At 44.8% G+C, this 27,700-nt stretch overlaps 1 protein-coding gene across 1 annotated transcript in view; it reads right to left on the reverse strand.

Moving 5' to 3' along the window:
* LOC123378542 (unconventional myosin-X-like) overlaps positions 1 to 27,700 on the reverse strand; it is a 277,407-nt gene that overhangs the window by 53,245 nt on the left and 196,462 nt on the right. Inside the window, exons 26-31 of the mRNA XM_045032485.1 lie at positions 26,925 to 27,048; positions 21,801 to 22,044; positions 20,161 to 20,256; positions 14,195 to 14,288; positions 13,495 to 13,550; positions 272 to 414 (exon numbers count right to left, since the gene is read on the reverse strand). Of these exons, the coding sequence (XP_044888420.1) occupies positions 272 to 414; positions 13,495 to 13,550; positions 14,195 to 14,288; positions 20,161 to 20,256; positions 21,801 to 22,044; positions 26,925 to 27,048 (757 nt within the window). The remainder of the gene's footprint in view (positions 1 to 271; positions 415 to 13,494; positions 13,551 to 14,194; positions 14,289 to 20,160; positions 20,257 to 21,800; positions 22,045 to 26,924; positions 27,049 to 27,700) is intronic.

Raw genomic sequence — 27,700 nt, forward strand, 5'->3', positions numbered from 1 at the left:
TGGATCTAGGGCTCACACAGCATAATGATGAGAATCTACACAGGCAATTTTCAGAAGAGAACATGCTGTTTACTCTCCCTTCCAGTCCATTAATGAAAGGGCTAGATAAGACCAGAACTAGCATAATACCAAACACTGTGGGTCCCACTAGACACCTCCATCTATGTGAGTGACATATCCAACCCCATTTGGATTTCCATTTTTGTGACATGTTGATGATGTGTTCTTTGAGTTTGTGTGCAGAATAAGGTTACAGTATGTTTCCTTTTACCTCTCACAAGAAACTCCTGACCATCAATCTTGGATTCGCCTTTGGGTTTTTGCAGGAGTGAGATCCAGTGATGCATCTCCTCTGGGGTGTCGCTGTTACAGTGAATCACTCGATTTGCTGTGATGATTACAAAGGAATTTGGCCTGCCAGAAAACACGAGAATTAAAACTGGTCATATCAGATCCATGTCTGGAACAAAAGCACTGTTAAGACAGAGCACCTCTTCCCTAGTCATCTGTCCAAGTTTCCACTTCTTGTAAGCTTCCTTTTTGTGTTTAAGCTCAGCGAAGATTTCTCTGTTAAGCCAAGCTGGTCGCCTGCCATATTTGCTACTTTTTCTGCACATTGGAATGGTTTGTTCCTGCACCGAATAAGGCTTCTTTAAAATACAGCCAGTTCTCCTGGAATCCTTTCCCCTTCATATTAGCCTCCCAGGGGATCCTGCCTATCAGTTCCCTGAGGGAGTCAAAGTCTGCTTTTCTGAAGTCCAGGGTCTGTATTCTGTTGCTCTCCTTCCTTCCTTGTGTCAGAATCCTAAACTCAACTATTTAATGGTCACTGCTGCCCAGGTTGCCTCCCACTTCTACTTCCCCTATCAACTGTTCCCTGTTTGTGAGCAATGGGTCAAGAGGAGCACGGCCCCTAATCCCCTAATTTATAAGGAGTCAGCACTGAATCTGGGGGCGGCGGGAGAGGGGAGCCTCTATATCTGAGACCCAGGGCTGTGTAGAAGAGAGTCAAGCCAGATTTAGGATGCAGAAGTTCCAGTCCTACATCTCTAGCCAGCCACCTCGCTTTGCACCTGGGATTACAATGGGATAGAGACTAAGGGCAAGTCTACACTTGAAATGCTGCATGGGTGCACCTGTACCACTGTAGCGTTTTATCGAAGATGCTCTAAACGAGTTAATCCACCTGAGTGACGTAGTTATGCCAATATAGGTCTGTTGTGTAAGAACAGACTTAAGTGTTACTCTACACTCCTTCAGTATAAAAAGCCTAGCTGAAGTAACGTCTAAAACTTTCCACCATAACACCCGGCTAAGAATCCCTTAAAATACAAAAATTCTATAACTGCATTGTGAAAGCCCCTGCAGCTTGCAGGAGAAAAAAAAACACTTTAAAGCAAAGTAATGCAATAAGAAACTTAAGTAGGATGAGCCCACTCTTTTTTTAGCTGACAGTGAACACTTTCAACTGAATAAAATGTGAAATGCTCCCTGATTTGTATTCTGGTTGGTTTCACAGCACAATGTATGAACTATAGAACCTCCCTGTGTTTTAATAGGACCTTTTTTGTTTTTGTTAGGGAGCAGTAAGAGTAGAATTTAGTTTATTATGTTGGGGAGCCTTCCTCAGGCTAAAGCATATATTTGTTAATTTGGGCTTTTTCTGCAGAAAATGTCTGTCTTCTAATAAAGCTTTTCAAAAGTGTAAATTTTTATTTACCTTGGATTCCAAGGCCGTGAACCACAAAGATACTTTGGCACCTACTTTCTCTTTTAGGCACCGCTGCAATCCACTAAACTCCAGCTCAGTTGCCACCTAACCCTGTAGGTGCCTAAAGTTGCTCAGCACCTATGTTTCTGCCTCTGAATATGTGCACTGCAGCTTCGCTCTAGGTCCCCAGGGGCCAATCTCCTGCCTAGACCCCAGGACGATTCACAAACTGGGGAAGACAGGCATTCGTCCACCTAAGTGACATGCAGGAGCACAGTCTGGTAGGCATGCTCAGACGCCACCTGCCAGGTTGGGCCCTTTAGGAGAGTCCACACAGAACAACTGAGGAGGCAGAGCTTCCTCACAACTTTTAGTCTTGTGGTTAGGATACTGACCCAGGATGTCGGAGACCTCCAACTCAAGTCCCCCCGCCACCTGAGGGGGAGAAGGGATTTGAAGAAGGGTCTGCAACCTCTCAAGCGACTGTCCTAACCACTAGGCTATGGGATATTCTGATGTGAGTCTCTCTCACTCTCTCCTACTGAAGTTCTTCCACTTCAAATAACTGACTAATTAAATATTAACTGGGCTAGAGAAAGAGTTAGACTGAATCTTTAGTCTATTGGTTAGGGCACTCACCTGAGGAATGGCAGAGCCTTGTTCAGAAAGGAGACTATGAACTGCAGGTCTCCCACATCCTGAGTGAATACCCTAACCACTGGTCTAAAGGAGGTCTGCTTTTCCCCTCCTGCCCCCTAGGTGTTTTGTTTCTGGCCCCACATGTGACTTAGGTGGCCAAATGCCTCTCTCCCCTCCTTCCCCTCAGTTTGTGGATCACAAACAGAAATAGGTGCCTGTCTCTGAGATGGGAAGGGACTTAGCACTGGCTAGCTTAGGTGGCTCCCTACCTAGGATGCTGACTTTGTGGTTCATAGTTTAAGGTACCTCTGTCTCTCCCCATTCATCATACAGGAGCCTAGATGCCTAACTCAGGCTTCACGACACTGAGCATCACAGCACCTAATTCTAGGTGCCAAAAAAATCACAGGAGGAACACTGTGCTCCACAAAGCATGAGTCCCTATGTGGGTCTGGGCCCAAGAGACTAATAGGCTCTATCATTAGGAAGAGTTTGGTGGATTACAAACGTTCTCAGAGTGGTAGCCATGTTGGTCTGTATCAGCAAAAAGAATGAGGAGTCCTTGTGGCATCTTAGAGACTAACAAATTTATTTGAGCATAAGCTTTTTGTGTGTTTAGCCCACAAAAGCTTATGTTCAAATAAATTTGTTAGTCTCTAAGGTGCCACAAGTACTCCTCATTCTTTTTACTAATGTTCTGTGAACCACAGCTTGAGAATAACTGAGCTGAAATATTAGTGATCAGATACTGTCATGGAATTTTTCATGTACTGTTATTGTTCATATCATTAATTATTGGAGGATATTATGCTGGTAGCATAATAACTTGATTAACATTTTGGTATATGGTTGACAAATCCAAAACTGAACAGATTTTGAACCAAGATGGATGGAGTGACCAGCCATATTACAATTACATCAGTATAACAAGGCTCAAAAAAGAACTAGATAAATTCATGGAGGATAGGTCCAACAATGTCTATTAGCCAGGATGGGCAGGAATGGTGTCCCTAACCTCTGTTTGCCAGAAGCTGGGAATGAGCGACCGGGAATGGATCACTTGATAATTACCTGTACTGTTCATTCCCTCTGGGGCACCTGGCATTGGCCACTGTTGGCAGACAGGATACTGGGCTAGATGGACCTTTGGTCTGATGCAGTAGGGCCATTCTTATGTTCAAGTAGGGAATAACATTCCTGGAGTTTAATGGCTTCTTTTTAGCAAGGCTGTTTTTACTAAATCTACAAGATTAAGATCTTGCAGCCAAAGTAATTTTAACACAGGGCAGCAAGGCTCAGGCGGGTTCAAGCTTCAGTCCCCATTCTGGGGTCATGTAATAATGTTTATTGTCAGAAGGGGGTCACAGTGCAATGAAGTTTGAGAACCCCATATCTACTCTCATCTCCTTTATGATCCAGAACATCAGCGAACCAGCTGAGCAGCAAACAGCAGAGGCTAACAGAGGGAGTTTGCCTGGGATCTGACCAAGAGGAGGTATGCTAAGTGCTGCATTAGGGGGGCTGTGTTGGTGAGTATCTGAGTGTCTGTTGCGGGGACAGTTTGTCAGTTTGACCATGTGCTTGATTGATTGTTTGAAAAGTGTGAATTGGGAGTGCTTTGTTCCAGGTGGGCCTTGAGTAGGCCTGACTCATAAAAAAAAAAAAGCAGTCAGCTAAGTGGCGAACAGCGGCGGCTAACAGAGGGAGTTTGTCTGGGAGTTCGCCTGGGGACAGTCCACTGTGGCTTTCATCTTGCGGGCTTCTGTGAGTTGCTGCAACAGCTGAAGAAACTTTTAGAAGGAAGAAATTATGGAAGGTGAGCATTCAGCTGTTTTAATCTGCACAGGTTGTGCCATGTTTGTCTTTCTTCCCCAGGACAAAAGTGACTTTGTCTGTTCAAAGTGCAAGCTGGTCTCCATATTGGAAGAGAAGGTTCGAGGTCTGGAGAAACAAGTATCGACCCTGTGTTGCACAAGCGAAAATGAAGATTTCCTAGACAGACGTCAGGATATGCTTCTACCGGCACAACGTTCTGAAGAATTGGAGCAGGTTGTGCAGAGGGGAGAGAGGGACGGTGAAGAAATTTGGCAGCATGTGACCTCCAGAAGAAGAAAGAGGAGCATCCATGTACCAGCAATGGAGATACAGGTGAGCAACCATTTTCATGTTCTCTCCACAGGTACTAATGCGGAGAGTGGACTAGATGGTACATCTGAGAGAAGGGAGCAGGAGGAGACTCCACCGATTGGAAGGCATGAGATGCACTGTCCTAGGGATGGGGGATCCATGACCACCACTCCCAAGAGAAGGAGGCAGGTGGTGGTGGTCAGGGACTCTCTCCTAAGGGGGATGAGTCATCTATCTGCTGCTCCGACCGAGAAAACCGAGAGGTCTGCTGCTTGCCAGGAGCTAGGATTCACGATGTGACGGAGAGACTGCCGAGACTCATCAAGCCCTCGGCTCGCTACCCCTTCCTGCTTCTCCATGTGGGCACCAATGATACTGCCAAGAATGACCTTGAGCAGATCACTGCTGACTACGTGGCTCTGGGAAGAAGGATAAAGGTGTTTGAGGCGCAAGTGGTGTTCTCGTCTATCCACCCTGTGCAGGGAAAAGTCCTGGGTAGAGACCGTCGAATTGTGGAAGTCAACAAATGGCTATGCAGGTGGTGTCGGAGAGAAGGCTTTGGATTCTTGGACCATGGGATGGTCTTCCAAGAAGAAGGATTGCTAGGCAGAGACGGGCTCCACCTCACGAAGAGAGGGAAGAGCATCTTCGCAAGCAGGCTGGCTAACCTAGTGAGGAGGGCTTTAAACTAGGTTCACCGGGGGAAGGAGACCAAAGCCCTGAGGTAAGTGGGGAAGTGGGATTCCGGGAGGAAGCATGAGTAGGAGAGCGCAAGAGGGGAGGACTCCTGTCTCAGACCGAGAAAGCGGGACAATCAGTGAGTTATCTTAAGTGCCTATACACAAATGCAAGAAGCCTGGGAAACAAGCAGGGAGAACTGGAAGTCCTGGCACAGTCAAGGAACTATGATGTGATTGGAATAACAGAGACTTGGTGGGATAACTCACATGACTGGAGTACTGTCATGGATGGATATAAACTGTTCAGGAAGGACAGGCAGGGCAGAAAAGGTGGGGGAATTGCATTGTATGTAAGAGAGCAGTATGATTGCTCAGAGCTCCGGTATGAAACTGCAGAAAAACCTGAGAGTCTCTGGATTAAGTTTAGAAGTGTGAGCAACAAGGGTGATGTCATGGTGGGAGTCTGCTACAGACCACTAGACCAGGGGGATAAGGTGGACAAGGCTTTCTTTCAGCAACTAGCAGAAGTTACTAGATCGCAGACCCTGGTTCTCATGGGAGACTTTAATCACCCTGATATCTGCTGGGAGAGCAATACAGCAGTGCACAGACAATCCAGGAAGTTTTCGGAAAGTGTAGGGGACAATTTCCTGGTGCAAATGCTGGAGGAACCAACTAGGGGCAAAGCTCTTCTAGACCTGTTGCTCACAAACCGGGAAGAATTAGTAGGGGAAGCAAAAGTGGATGGGAACTTGGGAGGCAGTGACCATGAGATGGTCAAGTTCAGGATCCTGACAAAAGAAAGAAAGAAAGAAAGAAAGAAAGAAAAGCAGCAGAATACAGACCCTGAACTTCAGAAAAGCAGACTTTGACTCCCTCAGGGAACTGATGGGCAGGATCCTCTGGGAGAATAACATGAGGGGGAAAGGAGTCCAGGAGAGCTGGCTGTATTTTAAAGAATCCTTATTGAGGTTGCAGGGGAAAAAATCTCCTGATATGTAGAAAGAACAGTAAATATGGCAGGAGACCAGCTTGACTTAACGGTGAAATCCTTGCTGATCTTAAACACAAAAAAGAAGCTTACAAGAAGTGGAAGATTGGACAAATGACCAGGGAGGAGTATAAAAATATTGCTCAAGCATGCAGGAGTGAAATCAGGAAGGCCAAATCACACTTGGAGTTGCAGTTAGCAAGAGATGTTAAGAATAACAAGAAGGGTTTCTTCAGGTATGTTAGCAACAAGAAGAAAGTCAAGGAAAAAGTGTGGCCCCTTACTGAATGAGGAAGGCAACCTAGTGACAGAGGATGTGGAAAAAGCTCATGTACTCAATGCTTTTTTTGCCTCTGTCTTCACAGACAAGGTCAGCTCCCAGACAGCTGCACTCTGCAGCACGGTATGGGGAGGAGGTGACCAGTCCTTTGTGGAGAAAGAAGTGGTTTGGGACTATTTAGAAAAACTGGATGAGCACAAGTACATGGGGCCAGATGCGCTGCATCCGAGGGTGCTAAAGGAGTTGGCGGATGTGATTGCAGAGCCATTAGCCATTATCTTTGAAAACTCATGGCGAATGGGGGAGGTCCCGGATGACTGGAAAAAGGCTAATGTAGTTCCCATCTTTAAAAAAGAGAAGGAGAAGGATCCGGGAAACTACAGGTCAGCCAGCCTCACCTCAGTCCCTGGAAAAATCATGGAGCAGGTCCTCAAAGAATCAATTCTGAAGCACTTAGAGGAGAGGAAAGTGATCAGGAACAGTCAGCATGGATTCACCAAAGGCAAGTCATGCCTGACTAACCTAATTGCCTTCTATGAGGAGATAACTGGGTCTGTATATGAGGAGAAAGCAGTGGATGTGTTATTCCTTGACTTTAGCAAAGCTTTTGATATGGTCCCCCACAGTATTCTTGCCGGCAAGTTAAAGAAGTATGGGCTGGATGAATGGATTATAAGGTGGATAGAAAGCTGGCAAGATTGTCAGGCTCAAAGGATAGTGATCAATGGCTCCATGTCTAGTTGGCAGCCAGTATCAAGTGGAGTGCCCCAAGTGTCGGTCCTGGGGCCGGTTTTGTTCAATATCTTCATTAATGATCTGAAGGATGGCATGGATTGGACCCTCAGCAAGTTCGCAGATCACACTAAACTGGGAGAAGTGGTGGATACGCTGGAGGATAGGGATAGGATACAGAGGGACCTAGACAAATTAGAGGATTGGGCCAAAAGAAACCTGATGAAGTTCAACAAGGACAAGTGCAGAGTCCTGAAATTAGGACGGAAGAATCCCATTCACTGCTACAGACTAGGGACCGAATGGCTAGGAAGCAGTTCTGCAGAAAAGGACCTAGGGGTTACAGTGGACGAGAAGCTGGATATGAGTCGACAGTGTGACCTTGTTGCCAAGAAGGCTAATGGCATTTGGGGCTGTATAAGTGTCCCTGCCAGCAGGTATATGGGATCTTGGGGAGCAATTACCACACGGGTGGGGTGCAAAATAAACTTTATTAAGAAAATGCAAAAACAGGGAAAATGTAATAGTGAGGGTTGTGGGGTTTGTTAAGGTAGACAATTGGGGAGGGGTTTCTTTTGGTGAACAGTATAGGGGGTTTCAATAGTGGGGTACAATACAGTTGGCAAACAATTAACACTGAGGTATAAATGTAACAGGTAGCTAACAATTTCTATGTAAAAAAGGTGTGTCACAGCAGCATATAACCAACTAACAGTTATGGAAAAATATGTTAAATAGACAATTTTAGGTAAAAATGTGTCACAGTGGGGTAAATGTAGAATGTGAGGTGTATCAGAGAGGAAAAAGTAACCAATGGGGTTTTATGCTAGATTGGGATGGGGGGGGAAGAGGAGCACGTGGTGGAGCAGAGGGAGATTTAAACTTAGAGAGACACAGAGAACAGACAGACTGTAAGGAGTCAGAGGGACACAAAGAAGCTGGGGGGGGGTTGCAGTGGAAAGACAGACTTAACCACAATTATACAAAACACAGCAAAATCTTATCTATGATCTAACTTAACCAAGACTACACAAATTAGCAAGTAACAAAACACAATGCAATAATTCTCTAAGCCTAACTTACAGAGTATAATGCTAAACCTAACTTAACCTAATGAGTGCACCTTATACTAGGGGTGGTTCTCCAAGGGTGTGGCTGCAGCAGTGGAGCAACTGCAAGTGAGCTGCCCAGGATAGAATCCAGGGAGGCACAGGTTTATTTCTAGCAGCAAAGGAGCTGCAGAACCAGAAACAGATTACAGATGCAGACCAAGGAGTTAACTTGGGTCTGTCTGTTGGGGAAAGAAAAGCCAGCAGCTAGAACAGGGAGGGTCTGCAAGAGAGAGTTCTTACCAATCCCCAGGACAACAGCAGAGGCAGGCACAGCAGCAGCATCAGAGGACGCAGAGAGGACTCAATTTGCTCACAATAATCAGGAGATCTCCAGGCAAAATTCGTTGTTCGTGGGAGGGGAGTTTAAAAACGGGGGTACGCTCAAAAACAAACGAGAGCGGGGAGAGGGCCTCCCAAAGACCCCTAGCTGATCAGACCAGGTGGCAAAGCAAGGACCTTCTCCGAGGTCTGCTTAGAAAATGTCTGGTTATATAGGCAGACTTAGGCAGTTTCCCGCCAGTAACTTTGATTGGTCCCCCTTGTTAGAGGGGAGGAGAGAAAGCAGGGAAAAGTCTTCAGGTGAGCACAGACGTGTCTGGGCTAGTCCTAAGTCACAGGCATGACTTACATGCTCAGCTATGTGGCCATATAAGGTCTTGCATTCTTGGGCAGTGCCCCCTACACCGAGCCCAGGTCTGAACAAAGGAGGCAGGGGCCCACCCCCACCTGAGCAGAGCAATGGCTCCGGTTAGTCTGCAAAGGCCATTCCACTGAGCAGGGCCAGGCTATGACTCTTGCTAGCCCCATGGCCGGGAGGGGCGGCCACACAGAGAGGAAAACAACAAGGAATGCAGCAGGGAGGCAGCTGTAACAGACAAAAAGTAGGGGCATTGCCAGCAGATCGAGGGACGTGATCATTCCCCTCTATTTGACATTGGTGATGCCTCATCTGGGGTACTGTGTCCAGTTTTGGGCCCCACTCTATAAGAAGGATGTGGAAAAATTGGAAAGAGTCCAGCGGAGGGCAACAAAAATGATTAGGGGGCTGGAGCACATGACTTATGAGGAGAGGCTGAGGGAACTGGGATTGTTTAGTCTGCAGAAGAGAAGAATGAGGGGGGATTTGATAGCTGCTTTCAACTACGTGAAAGGGGGTTCCAAAGAGGATGGATCTAGACTGTTCCCAGTGGTACCAGATGACAGAACAAGGAATTGCAGTGGGGGAAGTTTAGGTTGGATATTAGGAAAATCTTTTTCACTAGGAGGGTGGTGAAGCACTGGAATGGGTTACCTAGGGAGGTGGTGGAATCTCCTTCCTTAGATGTTTTTAAGGTCAGGCTTGACAAAGCGCTGGCTGGGATGATTTCACTGGGAATTGGTCCTGCTTTGAGCAGGGGGTTGGACTAGATGACCTCCTGAGGTCCCTTCCAACCCTGATATTCTATGATTCTATGATTTCACCCAATTCTCTCTGTATGGAGCTCATCAACTTGTGTTTGACTAAAGCATATCTTCCAGAAATGCATCCACTCTTGATCTGAAGACATCACAGATGGAGAATGGGATCCACCACTTCCCTTGGCTGTTTGTTCCAATTGTTTATTACCTTCACTGTTAAAAATGTGTGCCTTATACCTAATTTGAATTTGTCAGGCTTCAGATTCCAGCCATTGATTCTTTTGCTTAGGTCAAAGAATCCTTTAGAACCTTTTACTCCAGCCTTCAAAAGAATTTTTGTAGCTCTTTTCTGAACCCTCTCCAATTCTTCTGCATCCTTTTAAAAATTTGGACATAAGAAGTGGATGCAGTATTAACTCACCACTTCATTTGCCTACGCACAATATTTAAGGGCCACTGAAATCCTCAGAATCCCTGCTCAGCTGCCACTTAACTCTGTAGACACCTACATTCCCAAGGTGCGTAAGTTTCCACCAATGGGTATGTGCAAACTACCTAACTGACCCTATAGCCTGGGGGATAAGACAGTCAACTGGGATGTGGGTGAGTCGGGTTCACTCTTGCAGAGTGTTTGTTCTTTGGCGGGGCACAGGGCCAGTGCAACCCATTAGGTGACCTACGCGGTCACCTAGGGGCCGGGCACTAGCATTTGAGCGGGGGGCAGCATTTCGGGTCGGCGGCCGGATATTTGGCCTCCCCAGTCGTCATCGGGATTTAGGCAGAGGGACCTGGGGCAGGGGGGCGCGGGGAGGGCCACCTGCAGCAAGTAAGGGGGGGCGTGGCACGCAGGGGAACCGCTCCCCACCCCAGCTCATCTCTGCTCCGCCTCCTCCCCTGAGCACGCCGCCACAGGCTTGCGGCACCAATCAGCTGTTTGGCGCTGCAAGCCTGAGAGGCGGGAGAAGTGGAGTGGTGACGGCATGCTCGGGGAGGAGGTGGAGCAGAGGTGAGCTGGGGCAGGGAGCTGCCGCACAGCTCCCCAGGCCGGGGGTAGCTGCCATGGGGGGGCGGAGCCTCAGGGAGGACGGGGGAGCGGAGAGCTGCCACAGGGCTGGAGGGGGCGCAAGGTGGAAGTTTCGCCTAGGGTGCAAAACATCCTTGCACCCACCCTGGCGGGGCAGGTTATTGTCCTAAGTTTAGAGCAGGGGTAAGCGTGCCAAAGGCGGCACACGAGCTGATTTTCAGTGGCATTCACACTGCCTGGGTCCTGGCCACCGGTCTGGGCGGCTCTGCATTTTAATTTAATTTTAAATGAAGCTTCTTAAAAATTTTAAAAACCTTATTTACTTTGCATACAACAATAGTTTAGTTATATATTACAGACGTATAGAAAGAGACCTTCTAAAAACCTTAAAATGTATTATTGGCATGCGAAACCTTAAATTAGAGTGAATAAACGAAGACTCGGCACAGCACTGCTGAAAGGTTGCCGACCCCTAGTTTAGAGTGTATTTGTTAGGTATTTCTGGCTCTAAACACTCCTCTAAACCTTGAGTTTGAGTTTGTAGTGCCTTTGCCCTTTACATCCTCCCCTTGCATCACTGATTAACCCTGTCTTGGCTGCTCCTGCTAGTCTCCACCCCAGATAAGCTTTCCTATCCATAAGATGCAGGACATCCCATTCATACAGACTCCTCTCCCACTGAAATGTGGCCCAATGTTCCACATCATCAAAACTTCAACTTCATGCCAGTCACATAGTCAGTGATTCATCATCAGTTTTTTCTGCCTTTTCTTGCTCATAGGACTGGCAGGACCTCTGAGAAGATTGGACTTTCTTTTTCTTCTTTTTCAACAATCTGTGTAGTCCCACATGATGCTGTAACACTGGTTTCAACGTGTGTCTTCAGCAGCAGAGATTTGCCAGATGACTTCAGAATCCCATCCAATCTTGCAATAACATCACACGTCTTAGTTCCTGTTGTCCTTGTGTCCCTTTCTAAAGCCTCTGTCCACTCTTCTTAACACATACTCACCGCTGACAATTGCTTGTCATCTTAGGCATCTTTGGGGTATAAAGCAGCAACTCCCAAGTGCATCCCCTATAGTTTTCAGTTCCCTTCTCATAAGAACATAACAGCAGCCATACTGGGTCAGAGCAAGGCCCATCTAGCCCAGTGTCCAGTCTTCTGACAGTGACCAGTGCCAGGTGCCCCAGAGGGAATGAACAGAACAGATCCATCCCCTGTCAGCCATTCCCAGCTTCTGGCAAACAGAGGCTAGGGACACCTTCCATGCCTATCCTGGCTGATCATCAACAGTTAATTCTTCAGAGACATTCTAGGTAGTCACCTCACTATCATCCCCATTTTACAGATGGGAAATTGAGGCACTGAGCAACTAAGTGACTTGCCCAGTACCTTTCAGGATGTTTGTGGCAGAGCCAGAATTGAACCCGTGTCTCCGACAGGCCAGGCTAAGTGCTCTAACCACTGGATCGTCCTTCCTCTTTGGTGGGGAATTGCAAAAGGAGATTCCCTATATGATGTGGCCCACATAAGGACAGGGCACAACAACCATTCCTGTGAGTACCTACACAGAAAGAAGGTATCAAATAATGGAAGACTCTTTCATTTATCAGCCTAACTGAGGCATAATGAGATCCATTAGCTGGCAGTTGAAGTTAGAAAAAGTCAAACTGGAATGAAGATGCAAGTGTTTTAACGGTAAGGGTAATTATTAACTGGAATAGCTTCCTAACATATTTGGGAGATTCTCCACCACTTGGAGCCTTTACTTGAAACTGTATTTCTTTCTTAAAGTTACGCTCCAGCTCAACCACGAGTAATTGTGATGGATGAAAGAATCACTGGGTGAAAATCTGTGACCTGTGTTCTGCAGGAGGTCAGACTAGATGATCAGTGTGGTCCCTTGTGGCCTTGGAATCTATGATGAGGGACCACTCAGTCCTTGCTCCCTCCTGGTAACAGTTCAGCGAGAAAGAACAATGCCATAGCCCCACCCTTCAACATACCAGCCTGCAAAGTGGGGCACGCATACCAGGGAAAGCACCCTATGTCATCCTAACATGTGTCCCCACCCCCGTGTGCACTGAATAGTCCCATAAGAGGCACCATCTGTCCCAGTGCGCCTCCTAGGATGATACAGCTGCTCTACTTTACAAAGAGCACCACACAGAGTGTGCAACTGAGCCCTGTAGATTTATTTTGATTATTCCTCACTTTTCCTCTTTTTTCCCCATTTGTTTATCTTTCCTTGAAATGCTTTGAATTAAAGATAATTTAATTCAGTGGGGCAGAGATGACACACACACAGTGTTTCAACCTTCACTTCCCAAAACAGGTTACATTAATAGATTCACAGAGTTTAAGGCAAGAAGAGACCATTATGATACTCAAGTCTGACTTCTCACAGGCCACAGAATTCCACCAAATGATAGCTGCATCAAGCCCATAAGTTCTGATTAAATGAGAGAGAATCTTTTACAAAGTCATCTGATCTTGACAGTCAGACTAAGCTGTTTCCACCTATGAGATGGAAAGCGGAACAAACTTTCATTTAAAAAAAATATATTTCTAGACCTCATGGGTATGAAGGAAACCAAACTGGAACAATGTATAGACTGAAGCAGCATAAAGCAGGAGGCTGAGCTACCCCATGGGGCAAACTTCTTATTATTTAAAACAAGTTTGGTGCTGATGATGTGCTCATCCATGTGCAAAAACAAGCCGAAGTCAGGCCCAGCCCCAAAGAGCTACCAATCCAAAAGGTAATGATGTAGTTACAATGCAGCTTATTCCTACCTGTCAGGATTGTCTGAGGCACAGACAGAGTCGATGAGCCCCACATCCAGGGTTCCCTTCACAGGGGGAGAGACAGACATTTATCAACAATGTACATCCTAAAGCAGAAACATTTTCCTTCCTCATAAAAATCAAGAACCAAAGCTTTGCTTCTAAATTCTATCCGCTTTTATACAAGCGAGTCACTGAGAGAGAGGAAGGGGGATATGAGGCAGACTTCTATGTTCTGCAGACAGAAAGATGATGCAGAACTCCACACAGGAGCTGTGATGGTCAGTCAGCATTATGAAGCTCTGGGAAAACTGCATCTCCACCTCCCAGTCTCAGAACAAACAAAATATATTGGTATTCTCTTTATACAAATCTCCTCCTCCTGTATTTACTGTACTCCAAACCCTGTTTGGCCTCCCCAAACCAACCAAGACCACCATCAATGATGCAACTCACTTTGCCCCACTCAAACTGCCAAAGATTCCTTGTCTCTGAACGATTCATCCCTGCTCTGCCCTGTCTTAAACCAGTTTTGAAGTCTGACTGTCTGTAAATCATTAACTGTTCTGCCCATGTAACTGTGCATAGCTTACTTGCACTGTTCAGGAACTATTTCAATGCTGAGTTGGAAATACCTGCACAAGACTGACTGAACAATAATAGCTCTAAACATCCAACTTGCCAGGAACCTGGTCCACTAGTAACTCACCACCGCATTCTTCGGATTTGCCTGTTCATCTTGCATTTCCCTCAGCTGTTGGGCTGTGGCACTGTGCACTCGGCTCAGGACATTAAACCAGCCACTGACAATCAGAACAAAACCAAGGTTAGGATTTATGCAGTGAAACTAGACTCCAGAAGATGATCAGATTGAGAAGGAAACAGAAACCCACCATCCGATGGAAGAATTATTTCACTCACTTCTTTCCTATAACTCTCCAAAAGTGCCTCAGCCCTCTGATCCTGATGGAAGCTCACCTTTTTCCCAACCGTCCATTTATTTCTGGAATATCTACATAAGCTCCCAGACACCTGGCCTCACCAACCCCTTGGCAACTGCTCCTACACAATCCACCTTCCCATTGCCAGCATGAGGAATTAGAAGTGGGTTATATGATGCACACCTGTTAGTGGACTTGGGAGAGGTTTCAGCAATGGGAAGGCAAGACGGGTTGGGACTCATTCCAGAAAAGAGTTCTGACCTGCCTCAACTCCCAAAAACCTTCTTAAACTAGCTCCCTTATCTGACCTGCATATACACCCTAAAATCAGACTGTTTCCAACTGGTCAGTTTTATGATTTAACTCCCTGCTAACAGGGAGTTTCGCAAGGGAGTTTGAGAGGGGAGTGGGAAGGGAGCAGGGGTCCCTTGCCGGTTCTATCTGTTTCCCTTTATTCCCCTTAAAACCTATAAACCAAACTACATTCAAAACTTCTTGCTTTAAACCACCCTTCCATTAACTAGGAGACAATGCAGGCAGAAGCCCAGCAGCAGAGTGGGGGCTATCCAGTTTATTGCGCTGAGTGTAGCATGTATGATTACCTGCCCTGTGGGTGGGTGGCGTATGTGTGCATTCGGTGCAAGGAGCTCCTGGCCCTCAGAGACCATGTACGGACTTTGGAGGCCAGGGTGGCGGAACTGGAGGAGCTAAGAGAGGCAGAGAGGTATGTTGATGAGGCTTTCCGGGACACTGTAGAATTGTCCCACCTCCGCTCAGACAGCCCCTGTGCTGTTGAGGCAGATGAAAGGCCCAGAGAAGCAAAGCAGTCAACGGGAGCAGAGGGAAACCTTCCCATAGTTGGGACTCTCCTTCCAGATGGTGCTGGGGTTGCTTCTCGCACTGAGGTTACCTCTCCGGGGGAGGGAACTCCAGTTTCTAGGAAAAGGCAGGTGTTAGTAATGGGAGATTCGATCATTAGAAACATAGATAGCTGGGTTTATGATGACCGGGAGAACCGTATGGTGACTTGCCTGCCTGGTGCGAAGGTTGCAGATCTCTCGAGGCATCTCGACAGACTTATGTGTAATGCTGGGGAGGAGCCAGTGGTCATGGTACATGTAGGTACCAATGACATAGGGAAGGGTAGGAGAGATATCCTGGAGGCCAAATTTAGGCTGCTAGGGAAGAGACTGAAATCCAGGACCTCTATGGTGGCATTCTCAGAAATGTTCCCAGTTCCACGCGCAGGGCCAGGTAGGCAGGCAGAGCTTCAGAGTCTCAATGTGTGGATGAGACGATGGTGTAGAGAGGAGGGGTTTACATTCATTAGGAACTGGGGAAACTTTTGGGAGGGCGGAGAGCCTATACAGGAGAGATGGGCTCCACCTAAACCAAAGTGGAACCAGACTGCTGACACTAAACATTAAAAAGGTTGAAGAGCAGTTTTTAAACTAGGAGATGGGGGAAAGCCGACTGCTGCAGAGGAGCATGTGGATCAGACAGAGACTTCTCTTAGGGGAGAGTCTAATGATAGAGAATCTCCAGGTTATAGTCAGGAGCAGAGGATGGAAGAGGATAATGTAAGTGCCAGATCAGATGATAAACATTCACATAAAAAAGATTCTGACACGTCAGAAAAGGGCAGACAAATAAACAGGGATAAGTTTTTAAAGTGCTTGTACACAAATGCCAGAAGTCTAAATAATAAGATGGGTGAACTAGAGTGCCTTGTGATAAAGGAGGATATTGATATAATAGGCATCACAGAAACCTGGTGGACTGAGAGCAATCAATGGGACACAATCATTCCGGGGTACAAAATATATCGGAAGGACAGAACAGGTCGTGCAGGGTAGGGGGTGGCACTATATGTGAAAGAAAATGTAGAATCAAATGAAGTAAAAATCTTAAGTGAATCCACAGGTTCCATAGAATCTCTATGGATAGAAATTTCATGCTCTAATAAGAATATAACATTAGGGATCTATTATCGACCACTTGACCAGGGCAGGGATAGTGATGATGAAATGCTAAGGGAAATTAGAGAGGCTATCAAAATTAAGAACTCAATAATAGTGGGGGATTTCAATTATCTCCATATTGACTGGGAATATTTCACTTCAGGACGAAATGCAGAGATAAAATTTATCGATACTTTAAATGACTGCTTCATGGAGCAGCTGGTACGGGAACCCACAAGGGGAGAGGCAACTCTAGATTTAGTCCTGAGTGGAGAGCAGGAGCTGGTCCAAGAGGTAACTATAACAGGACCGCTTGGAAATAGCGACCATAATACAATAGCATTCAACATCCCTGTGGTGGGAAGAACATCTCAACAGCCCAACACTGTGGCATTTAATTTCAAAAGGGGGAACTATGCAAAAATGAGGGGGTTAGTTAAACAGAAGTTAAAAAGTACAGTGACTAAAGTGAAATCCCTGCAAGCTGCATGGGCGCTTTTTAAAGACACCATAATGGATGCCCAACTTCAATGTATACCCCAATTTAAGAAACACAGTAAAAGAACTAAAAAAGAGCCACCGTGGCTTAACAACCATGTAAAAGAAGCAGTGAGAGATAAAAAGACTTCCTTTAAAAAGTGGAAGTCAAATCCTAGTGAGGCAAACAGAAAGGAGCATAAACACTGCCAAATGAAGTGCAAGAATTTAATAAGAAAAGCCAAAGAGGCGTTTGAAGAACGACTAGCCAAAAACTCCAAAGGTAATAACAAAATGTTTTTTAAGTACATCAGAAGCAGGAAGCCTGCTAAACAACCCGTGGGGCCCCTTGACGATCGAAATACAAAAGGAGCGCTTAAAGACGATAAAGTCATTGCGGAGAAACCAAATGGATTCTTTGCTTCAGTCTTCATGGCTGAAGATGTTAGGGAGATTCCCAAACCTGAGCCGTCCTTTGTAGGTGACAAATCTGAGGAACTGTCACAGACTGAAGTGTCACTAGAGGAGGTTTTGGAATTAATTGATAAACTTAACACTAACAAGTCACTGGGACCAGATGGCATTCACCCAAGAGTTCTGAAAGAACTCAAATGTGAAGTTGCGGAACTATTAACTAAGGTTTGTAACCTGTCCTTTAAATCGGCTTCTGTACCCAATAACTGGAAGTTAGCTAATGTAACGCCAATATTTAAAAAGGGCTCTAGAGGTGATCCCGGCAATTACAGACCGGTAAGTCTAACGTCAGTACTGGAAAAATTAGTCGAAACAATAGTTAAAAATAAAATTGTCAGACACATAGAAAAACAAACTGTTGAGCAATAGTCAACATGGTTTCTGTAAAGGGAAATCGTGTCTTACTAATCTATTAGAGTTATTTTAAGGGGTCAACAAACATGTGGACAAGGGGGATCCAGTGGACATAGTGTACTTAGATTTCCAGAAAGCCTTTGACAAGGTCCCTCACCAAAGGCTCTTACGTAAATTAAGCTGTCATGGAATAAAAGGGAAGATCCTTTCATGGATTGAGAACTGTTTAAAAGACAGGGAACAAAGGGTAGGAATTAATGGTAAATTCTCAGAACGGAGAGGGGTAACTAGTGGTGTTCCCCAAGGGTCAATCCTTGGACCAATACTATTCAACTTATTCATAAATGATCTGGAGAAAGGGGTAAACAGTGAGGTGGCAAAGTTTGCAGTTTGCAGTTTACTAAATTGCTCAAGATAGTTAAGACCAAAGCAGACTATGACGAACTTCAAAAAGATCTCACAAAACTAAGTGATTGGGCAACAAAATGGCAAATGAAATTTAATGTGGATAAATGTAAAGTAATGCACATTGGAAAAAATAACCCCAACTATACATACAATATGATGGGAGCTAATTTAGCTACAACAAGTCAGGAAAAAGATCTTGGAGTTATTGTGGATAGTTCTCTGAAGATGTCCACGCAGTGTGCAGAGGCGGTCAAAGAAGCAAACAGGATGTTAGGAATCATTAAAAAGGGGATAGAGAATAAGACTGAGAATATATTATTGCCCTTATATAAATTGATGGTATGCCCACATCTTGAATACTGTGTACAGATGTGGTCTCCTCATCTCAAAAAAAGATATACTGGCACTAGAAAAGGTTCAGAAAAGGGCAACTAAAATGATTAGGGGTTTGGAACAGATCCCATATGAGGAGAGATTAAAGAGGCTAGGACTCTTCAGCTTGGAAAAGAGGAAACTAAGGGGGGATATGATAGAGGTATATAATATCATGAGTGATGTGGAGAAAGTGGATAAGGAAAAGTTATTTACTTATTCCCAAAATACAAGAACTAGGCGTCACCAAATGAAATTGGTAGGCAGCAGGTTTAGAACAAATACAAGGAAGTTCTTCTTCACGCAGTGCACAGTCAACTTGTGGAACTCCTTGCCTGAGGAGGTTGTGAAGGCTAGGACTATAACAGCGTTTAAAAGAGAACTGGATAAATTCATGGTGGCTAAGTCCATTAATGGCTATTAGCCAGGATAGGTAATAATCGGAGATATACCAATCTCCTAGAACTGGAAGGGACCTTGAAAGGTCATTGAGTCCAGCCCCCTGCCTTCACTAGCAGGACCAATTTTTGCCCCAGATCCCTAAGTGGCCCCCTCAAGGATTGAACTCACAACCCCTGGGTTTAACAGGCCAATACTCAAACCACTGAGCTATCCCTCCCTAGGAATGGTGTCCCTAGCCTCTGTTTGTCAGAGGATGGAGATGGATGGCAGGAGAGAGATCACTTGATCATTTCCTGTTAGGTCCACTCCCTCTGGGGCACCTGGCATTGGCCACTGTCGGTAGACAGGATACTGGGCTAGATGGACCTTTGGTCTGACCCGGTACGGCCGTTCTTATGTTCTTGTGTTCTTATGTAAAGGGAAGGATTTGAAGTTACTTGGCTGTGACAGAGATTCCTGTTCCAGCCACAAGGCTTGAGAGTGAATCAGTCCTGGAGAACCAGCAGAGAGCTCATCCCACTCTAAACTTCAGATAAGAAGCATCTGGGTTTTGTAGAGGTGTCACTAACAAAAGCTCTAAAATGACAGTGGTTTGCCCTTTCTAGTGTAGCTGCAGGTGCTTTCCTCTTCCTCGGAATGGATGTTGCTATGGTGAGGCCAAGGGCTGACATTTAATACTTACTTCTGCCATCTGGCCAGGATGCCAGAAGGGAAGGATATGAGTCATTCTCTGGGTTTACATTGCTGAGGTTTTATCAGATGACTCTGCAGACTCTGATAAACTACAGATTTCACTCTGAGTTCTGGATAAAACAAATTCCCTCTGCAGGTTGCCTCAGTCATTTACAGAAACCATGAATGGTTGGCATTGTTCACCTTGGATTTTATTTAATAAATAAATCAGCTAATAGATATTACAGTTATAATAAGTGTTGCATGAAAAACTGTTCTTATCAAAGTCATGCTTAACTTAGGCCACATTACAGAAGCAAAAGATAATGTACACTCTCAAGAAAGAGAGCTGTGGTGGAACAGTGGGCAGAAGGAAGGAAGTTCCATGACTACATGAACACAGACTAAATTTCCATCTCATTTCTGGGGATGGGGAGTCCACAGATGATATCTGTTGTTAGAGAAGTATGTAATGAAGCTCAGGAACAAATCCCTTCTCATCCCAGTGGAGGAAAGTTAATGGACTTTCCAGGGCAGAGTTGAGATTCATTGCAGGAGCAGCATGGGAGAAACCCAGTAATGAATGAAGATGGATAATAAATTCCCTCTTGTACCTGGCATCTTCTGGTGACTCTGCCACAATGTGGTAAATTCTGTCCTCTGTCACAATATCCAGAGCATTCTCCTTCTCATGAATATCCACAATCTCCCTGTAACACAGTAAACAGTAAGACCCAGCAAGCTGAAAAACTTCCATAAGCATCACATTTACTCCATATGCCTGATTTTTCATGCTGTACCATTCACTGTAGAAAATGAAATGAAAGGTGGCTCACATTTGTTTAAACACAGGAATTCCACTGGTCAATAGCAAGAATTTCTGAATCCCCCTTAAAATGGCTATGCAGCTAACCTATACAAAAGCAGATGGCACACATACAAATTTAATACTTTCTTTAAACCAGTCAGCAAACAGAGATTTGAGTGGCCAAAAAATAAAACGGGGAAGTGGACAGGTGGAGCTATTTACACCAGCCATGACTGCTCATTCGTTTTGTTTCTTGGTAGGGCTGTCAATCGCAGTTAACTCAAGTGATTAACTCAAAACAAATTAACTCCATTAAAATTTAATTAAATTAAATAATAAAATTAAAACAGTTTTAATTGCACTGTTAAACAACAATAGAATACCATTTATTTAAATATTTTTGGATGTTTGTATGTAAATGCTGTGCAATGCTGGCTACAACAGTGCCATACAACTGCTTGTTCTCACAAGATCCATCCCCTATCGCCTGTCTCACTTTCAGGTGACATTGTAAATAAGAATTGGACAGCATTATCTTCCAAAAATGTAAACAAACATGTTTGTCTTAGCAATTGGCTGAACAAAAGTAGGATTGATTGGACTTGTAGGCTCTTTTTTACATTGTTTTATTTTTAGTGCAGTTACGTAAAAAAACAATTCTACATTTGTAAGTTGCACTTTCACGATAGAGATTGCATTACAGTACTTGTATGAGGTGAGTTAAAAATACTATTTCTTTTGTTTATCTTTTTTACTGTGCAAATATTTGTAATAAAAAATAATATAAAGTGAGCACTGTACACTTTGTATTCTGTCTTGTAAGTGAAATCAATATATTTGAAAATGTAGAAAACAGTATTCTATTATTGTTTAACAGTATGATTAAATATGCAATTAATTGTGGTGTTTTTTTAATCACACGATTAATTTTTAAAATAGTTTGACAGCCCTATTTCTTGGTACTCTAGGTGGAGACAGTATGAGGGTCTGATTCAATCTCTGAGTGCTACTAGGGAAAGACAGGATGCCTGGCTCTAGCAGCCAAAAATCTGCCCACAGGTTGGGGGAAGGCACAGCAATATAACTCACCTACAATCAAACTCCACTAGGAACCCTGGAGTTGTCTGGAATAGCGCTGAGGCAGATGGAGTCAGGGGTGAGGCAGAGCACATGGGTGATGTGCTGAATTAGTGCCTCTCCTGGACAACCTCTGTCAGTCTGGAGTCTGAAGCTGCTCCCTAGACTAGACAAAGAACTAGAAAATGTACAATAGGGAGCAATCCTGCTCCCCCAGAGATCGATTGGATGATCCAACAGGATTTTCCTTCTCTACCCTCGGATTCTTCTAACCCTATACAATATTTCTAGGCTAGTGCAGCAGCCCTTATCACTAGTGATATGGACGGAGAATGTTGGAGTTTTATTGGGTTCGTTCTTCTCACTCACTTTGCCTTTCTGATGTCTATCGTCCCCTTCAGTTTTTCCTCACTGTCATTCTCAAAGTACATCAACTTAGATTCTCGAAGAACAAACCAGCGGCGCTTCCAGTTACGGCGAGACAGAGTTGACATGCCGCCTCCTTTTTTATAGAGCCAGCCTGACTTCAGGGCCTCTTGCTTAGTTCGGAACCACATGAAAGCCTCATTCTTCAGAACACACCATCGCCGTCTCCATGGATTCATCAGACCCCCTGCAGAAAGGAGAGAGCGCAAGACATTATCAAATTTGCAGCATCACGCATCTCCCTAGTCTAATCCTTGTGTCTCAGTAAGACATCTGGGCACCGTTTCAGATCTGTGCCTGGCCACACATAGCAGGAATTGAGGACTGGAATAGAAATAAGGCTGGGATTAGGGATTGACCAAAGAAAGAACAGAATCAAACATTGAACCAAACATGAACAGTTTCTGAGAAGTGAAAAGTGCACTCTGGTTTTGTTTTCTTGTAGAATTTGTGAAAATTCTCACTTGCTTCTTATTTTTTGGTTCGCTGTTTGTCTGAAGCGCCAAGATGCTGTTACAAATGTGCATCCTGAAGTTTTTGTGGCCTGCTTGAAACCAGGAAACACTGAAAAGCTAGAGAAAAAGAACAGACTTCACAAAATTTTCATCTTAAAGATGGCTGAATAATCTGCAGAGAAGCAGGACTTTATGTAATCCAAACCATGGCACCTTCTGAGGTTCCTCCCATCAGAACATAGTAAAATCACTGATTCAGGAATTCCTGCAAAGTAAAGACCAGCACCAACAATGACAACTCCTCCCCATGCATGCAATACAAACAGAGGTTCCTCCTTCACTCCTTTGTATTTCTGCTCCAGAGTGCACACGCTGCTTTCCAAAATTTGCAAAACTGATGGATGTTCACCACACTATTCTCTTGCTCTGTTGTTTACACTGCCTCTTGCAGAACAGAGTCTGATCTATATGCAGATTTTAATACCAGAAGGGACCACTACAATTATTTAGTCTGGCATTCTGCAGAACACGGGCCGCCATATCCTACAATAAGCACAATACCTTGTGACTGAGCTACAGGTATGTCCTTTAGACAGAAATATTCAATCTGAATTTAAAGACTTTGGGCCACATTCTGAAGCTGAGTTACATCATCTTTGGGCCACTCAGGTAGTGCAGAAGGATTGTAACACAGCAGTAAATGCCAAGCAGAGAACTACCCAGGTTCTGCCATGGCAGTCCTCCACCAGCATGGAGGCCACTAAGGACATCTTAGGGTGAATGTGTACACCCATTTATTACAATTGTAAGCTTAACTGTGACAAGTGAGTGAAAATCCATAAAATATCACCATCACCTAATTCAAAAAATGTCAGTGGGAAAAGGTACAAAGGGGAGAGAGAATAACTAAATTAATCCAAACAAAAAGGCCTACTGATATAACTCAAGGACTGTGTTAAGATCATGTCTGTAAACAAAAGGAGTGTGGGACTGGAAATCAATGAATCCAAGTTGGTGTATCAACTTGGAAATTAGGCCTAATTGATAAACAAAATAATGAGGAGATTAGCCCATCACCCCCCTTTTGGAATCCTTAAATAAAAGACTTTGTGGGGAGAATTGGGCTGTCTGGCAACAACTGCTGGCTGGGAGATGGGTGGACCAGACGGAGCAAGCTTCACCACCAAGGCTGTCAGCATCACCATCTCCTGAGACCACAGAATCCACTGTTACTCAGTTGGGCTTTCTCATCCTGATCCTGAGAGATCCTGGCCAGACCAGAGAGAGGGACCCATAGGACATCACAGACTCTACAGAATACCAGCTGGCAGCAATACCCACTGCACTGGGAACCCCTGGAACACAAAGCCAATCAAGGATGGGAAAGGGAGACAGAATTCAGCTGAGCTCCTGCCAGCTACTGCCCCTGGACTCACCCCATGGCCCCAGTATCCATCCTGAAGCACCACATGGGGAAGGAGCTCTCCACACCTTATAGGGAGAAAAGTGAAGAGAGGGCTTCCATAGGTATCCTCATCACCCACTCGGATAACAACCATCTCCTGTTGTTAACTAACGTAGATAGTCCTGTAGCTGGGGGATTCTGCATAGTCTCTTTTACCTAGGGAGGTGGTGGAATCTCCTTCCTTAGAGGTTTTTTAGGTCAGGCTTGACAAAGCCCTGGCTGCGATGATTTAGTTGGGAATTGGTCCTGCTTTGAGTAGGGGCTGGACTAGATACCTCCTGAGGTCCCTTCCAACCCTTATACTCTATGATTCTATGATTTTTTTCTAAACTGAACATTCCCAATCTTTCCTGTCTCTCTTTATCTGAAAATCTTTCTGTTACTCTAATTATTTTCTTTATTTAACTGTGGATCCCTTCTATTTCTGCTATATCGTTTCTGAGTTAGAGACAACACATAAGATCACAGTATTAATTGATTCAGAGAGTTAAAGGCCAGAAAGGACCATTAGATTATCTAGTTTGACATCCTATCTGTCACAGGACATTAAATTTCACTCAGTTACCTCTATATTGAGGCTAATAAATTGGGTTAGATTAAAGCAGCGGTTCTCACACTGTGGGTTGGGACCCCAAAGTTTACAAAAATCTTTTATAATGGAAATTGTTAGGTAACTTAAATAAAGAAAAATAGAAGCATAGAAATGCAGGGATGGAAGGATCTCAAGAGGTCATCTAGTTCATCCCCCCACACTGAGGCAGGATTAATTATACCTAGGCTACCCCGAAAGGTGTTTGTCTAACCTGTTCTTAAAAACCTCCAAGGATGTGGATTCCACAACCTCCCTAGGTAACCTGTTCCAAGCTGCAAGCTAAGCCAATTACTTCTTGTCCTACCCTCAGCAAACAGAACAACTGATCCTCTTTATAACAGTCTTTTACATATTTGAAGACTGTTACCATGTTGCCAGGGCCAGCTCCAGGCACCAGCTGAGCAAGCTTGTGCTTGGGGCGGCAGATTCTACAGGGCGGTTTCCGCCCAAATCGAGGGCGGCACGGACGGGGGTTTTTTTGTGTGTGTGTTCGCTGCTCTGGCCGCCCTGTATGGGGCGGAGGAGGGGAACGCCCTGCAGCAAACTCAGCAGGGCAGCCCGTGTCCTTCCCTCCCTGCCGACCAGAGCGGCACGGAGCCCTCCCAGCAGGCGGTGCAGCGGTCGGGGCCGCGGGGTGAGTGCCCCACTGAAGCCCTGGCCGCCCCCCTTCTCTCTCTCTCCCCAGCCTGCTCCCTTCCCCTCCCCCGCAATAGACCGGGCGCGCACTCTGCAGCACAGGGAGTCCCCTGTAGGGGTCGCCCTGTAGGGTTTTTTGGTTTTGTTTTTTCCCCGGCTTTGCCGGCCATGCCGTGTCTCCACCCCCCCCCTTTGCTCCTCCAGTTGCGCCATTTTTTGTTTTGTCCCCCTGCTTTGACGCTCCGGCGCGCCCCCTTTCCCCCCTCCCCTTTTTTTTTTTTTTTTGCTTGGGGCGGCAAAAAAGCCAGAGCCAGCCCTGCATGTTGCCCCTCAGTGTTCTGTTCTCTAGATTAAACATGCCCAATTCTTTTAACCTTTCCTCATCGGTCATGTTTCTACACCTCTTATTTTTGTTGCATTTTGTTGCTCCCTCTCCAATTGTTCTTTAAAGTGTGGTGTCCAAAACTGAACATAGCACTCTAGCTGAGGCCTCGCTAATGCCAAGTGGAACAATTACCTTACTTACACCCCTCCTGTTAATACATTCCAGAGTGACATTTGCCCTTTTCATACTGTTGACTCGTATGCAACTTGTGAGCCACTATACCCTCCCAGTCCTTTTCTGCTGTACTGCTGCCTAGACAGTTATTTCCCATTTCGTACGCATTCATCTGATTTTTCCTTCCTAAGCATACTACTTTGCACTGGTCTTGATTGTATTTCCATCACTGTTCACTCTCTCTATAATAAAAAGGTATAGTGGAAGTAAATCAGAACAAGGGGACAGTCAATTAAACTGAAAGGCAGCAAATTTAGAACAGAAAAAAGGAAATACTTTTAACACAATGGATGATTACCTGTGCATCTGACTGCCACTAGATTCTGCTGAGACCAACACTTTGGTGGAATTCAATAAGGGAGAAATTCTCAAAGCTGCCTAAGAGAAATAGGCACCCAATGCCAACTGGAAGTTATTTGCAATTCCAGTCAGAAGTTATGTCCCTATCTCCCTTAGGCTCCCTTGAAAGTCCCAGCCTCAAAGACTGTGAATTTTTATTGATCATGGCAACATCCAAAATGACAATAGAAAGGGCTCAGTCATTAATCCTCCAGTTTCAAGGTATAAAACACTCACTAATTGAGGGGATTAGAAAAAACTTCCCCTCTAGGCATGTTATTCCATAACTATCCACTTGGGGGTTTCTTGCACCTTCCTCTGAAGCAGCTGGTACTGGCCATTGTTTTAGGGCTCATCTATGCAGTGACATCCAGGAAAATTAATCTGAATTAACTGAAGTGGATTAGTTAAACTGCACTAAACCACACTGATTCAGAATTAAAGTGACCTTAATTTGGTTCCACTCAATTCACTTTGGAAGTGAATTAAACTAAACCAAATTAAGACCACTTCAATTCTTACTAACAGGGATTTAGTGCTTATATTCTGGCAGGGGGAAGCAGCATGACTGTGAACTTGCTTTTTCAAAGGGTCTCTACCTGGTGCTATCTCCCAGCAACCTGAAATCCTCCTTCCTCCCTGGCATTACCTCCTCTGTGGTCATGCAAGCATCCTAGAGATTATCCAGTCTTTACATATTCCACCCAATATTTTGTGCTGTCTTATCTCCCCGGTGCTCTAGTTTAGTTTTGCTCATCTGAACTGCAAACACCTCAGTGGGCACCCTGATCTGGTGGGTATAAAAGGGTTTCGCTAACAGGGACATCCACTCTAATCCCTTCTAAATCTCTCTTCTACAGAGATTTCCCATTTTTTCTTTGCTGGTTTGGATAAAATAAAGAGACAGAAAAAATGTAAGTAGACAAATAAACAGGAAAAATGTGTGGAGAAAGGAAGGGAGAAGAGGCTGAGAGAACAAGATACTCTCAATGCTTTTGTGGTATAGACTACAGCCACTTACCCTTCATATAGAGATAACTGTGAAAATAGGGTGGTCCTGAGCCATTGAAGATTGTGACCCGGCCATTGCAGAATTCTTCGTCTGTGTCTATATAAACATCCACTTCCTCCTCACTGTCCAGAAACTAGAAAAAAAGGAAGAGATCAACTTCTCTAAGTCTCGGGCGGATGGGTACAGAACAACAAGGATCCAGCAGCCACATAACCAGATGTAAAACTTCAGTCAAATGCTCCCATATGTCCCTTTTACACAAAGCAAACAATTAAAATAGGGGCTTGACACCTCACCCACTAGTTCCTAAAGCCAACATACTCAGCTAGCAATGAGTTATTAAACAGGCAGGGAGCTGCCTCCAGTTACCTAAAGTGATAAACCCTCCTGCTTCTGGACATAATCCAAAATCTACTTAGTAAGGTTAGAAAGATATTTTCCTTTTGGGAAGGTTCTTCTATAACTGACTATTGCAGGATTCCTTGCTCCTTCCTCCAAAGCCTCTCATACTGGCTGCTGTCAGAGAGAGGAAACTGGACTAGGTCTTATCCAGTATGGCAGTTCCTAAACTCCTATAATTGCTTCCTGATTATCAGGTAATAATCATATCCTTGGCTAAATGAACTCTAAGGCCAAAAACACAGAATATTATAATATGCCATTTAGCTTCTTTTCCAGCACACTGACTGGCTACTGTAAGTCTTTCTGCTTTCTTTGGAAATTGTCCTCAGAACTACAACCATATGCCCACAACAAAGATGGTTGCCTCAATTTCTGATGTTCTA

Source organism: Mauremys mutica, chromosome 10 (assembly GCF_020497125.1).
Source record: "Mauremys mutica isolate MM-2020 ecotype Southern chromosome 10, ASM2049712v1, whole genome shotgun sequence".
Taxonomy (NCBI): domain Eukaryota; kingdom Metazoa; phylum Chordata; order Testudines; family Geoemydidae; genus Mauremys; species Mauremys mutica.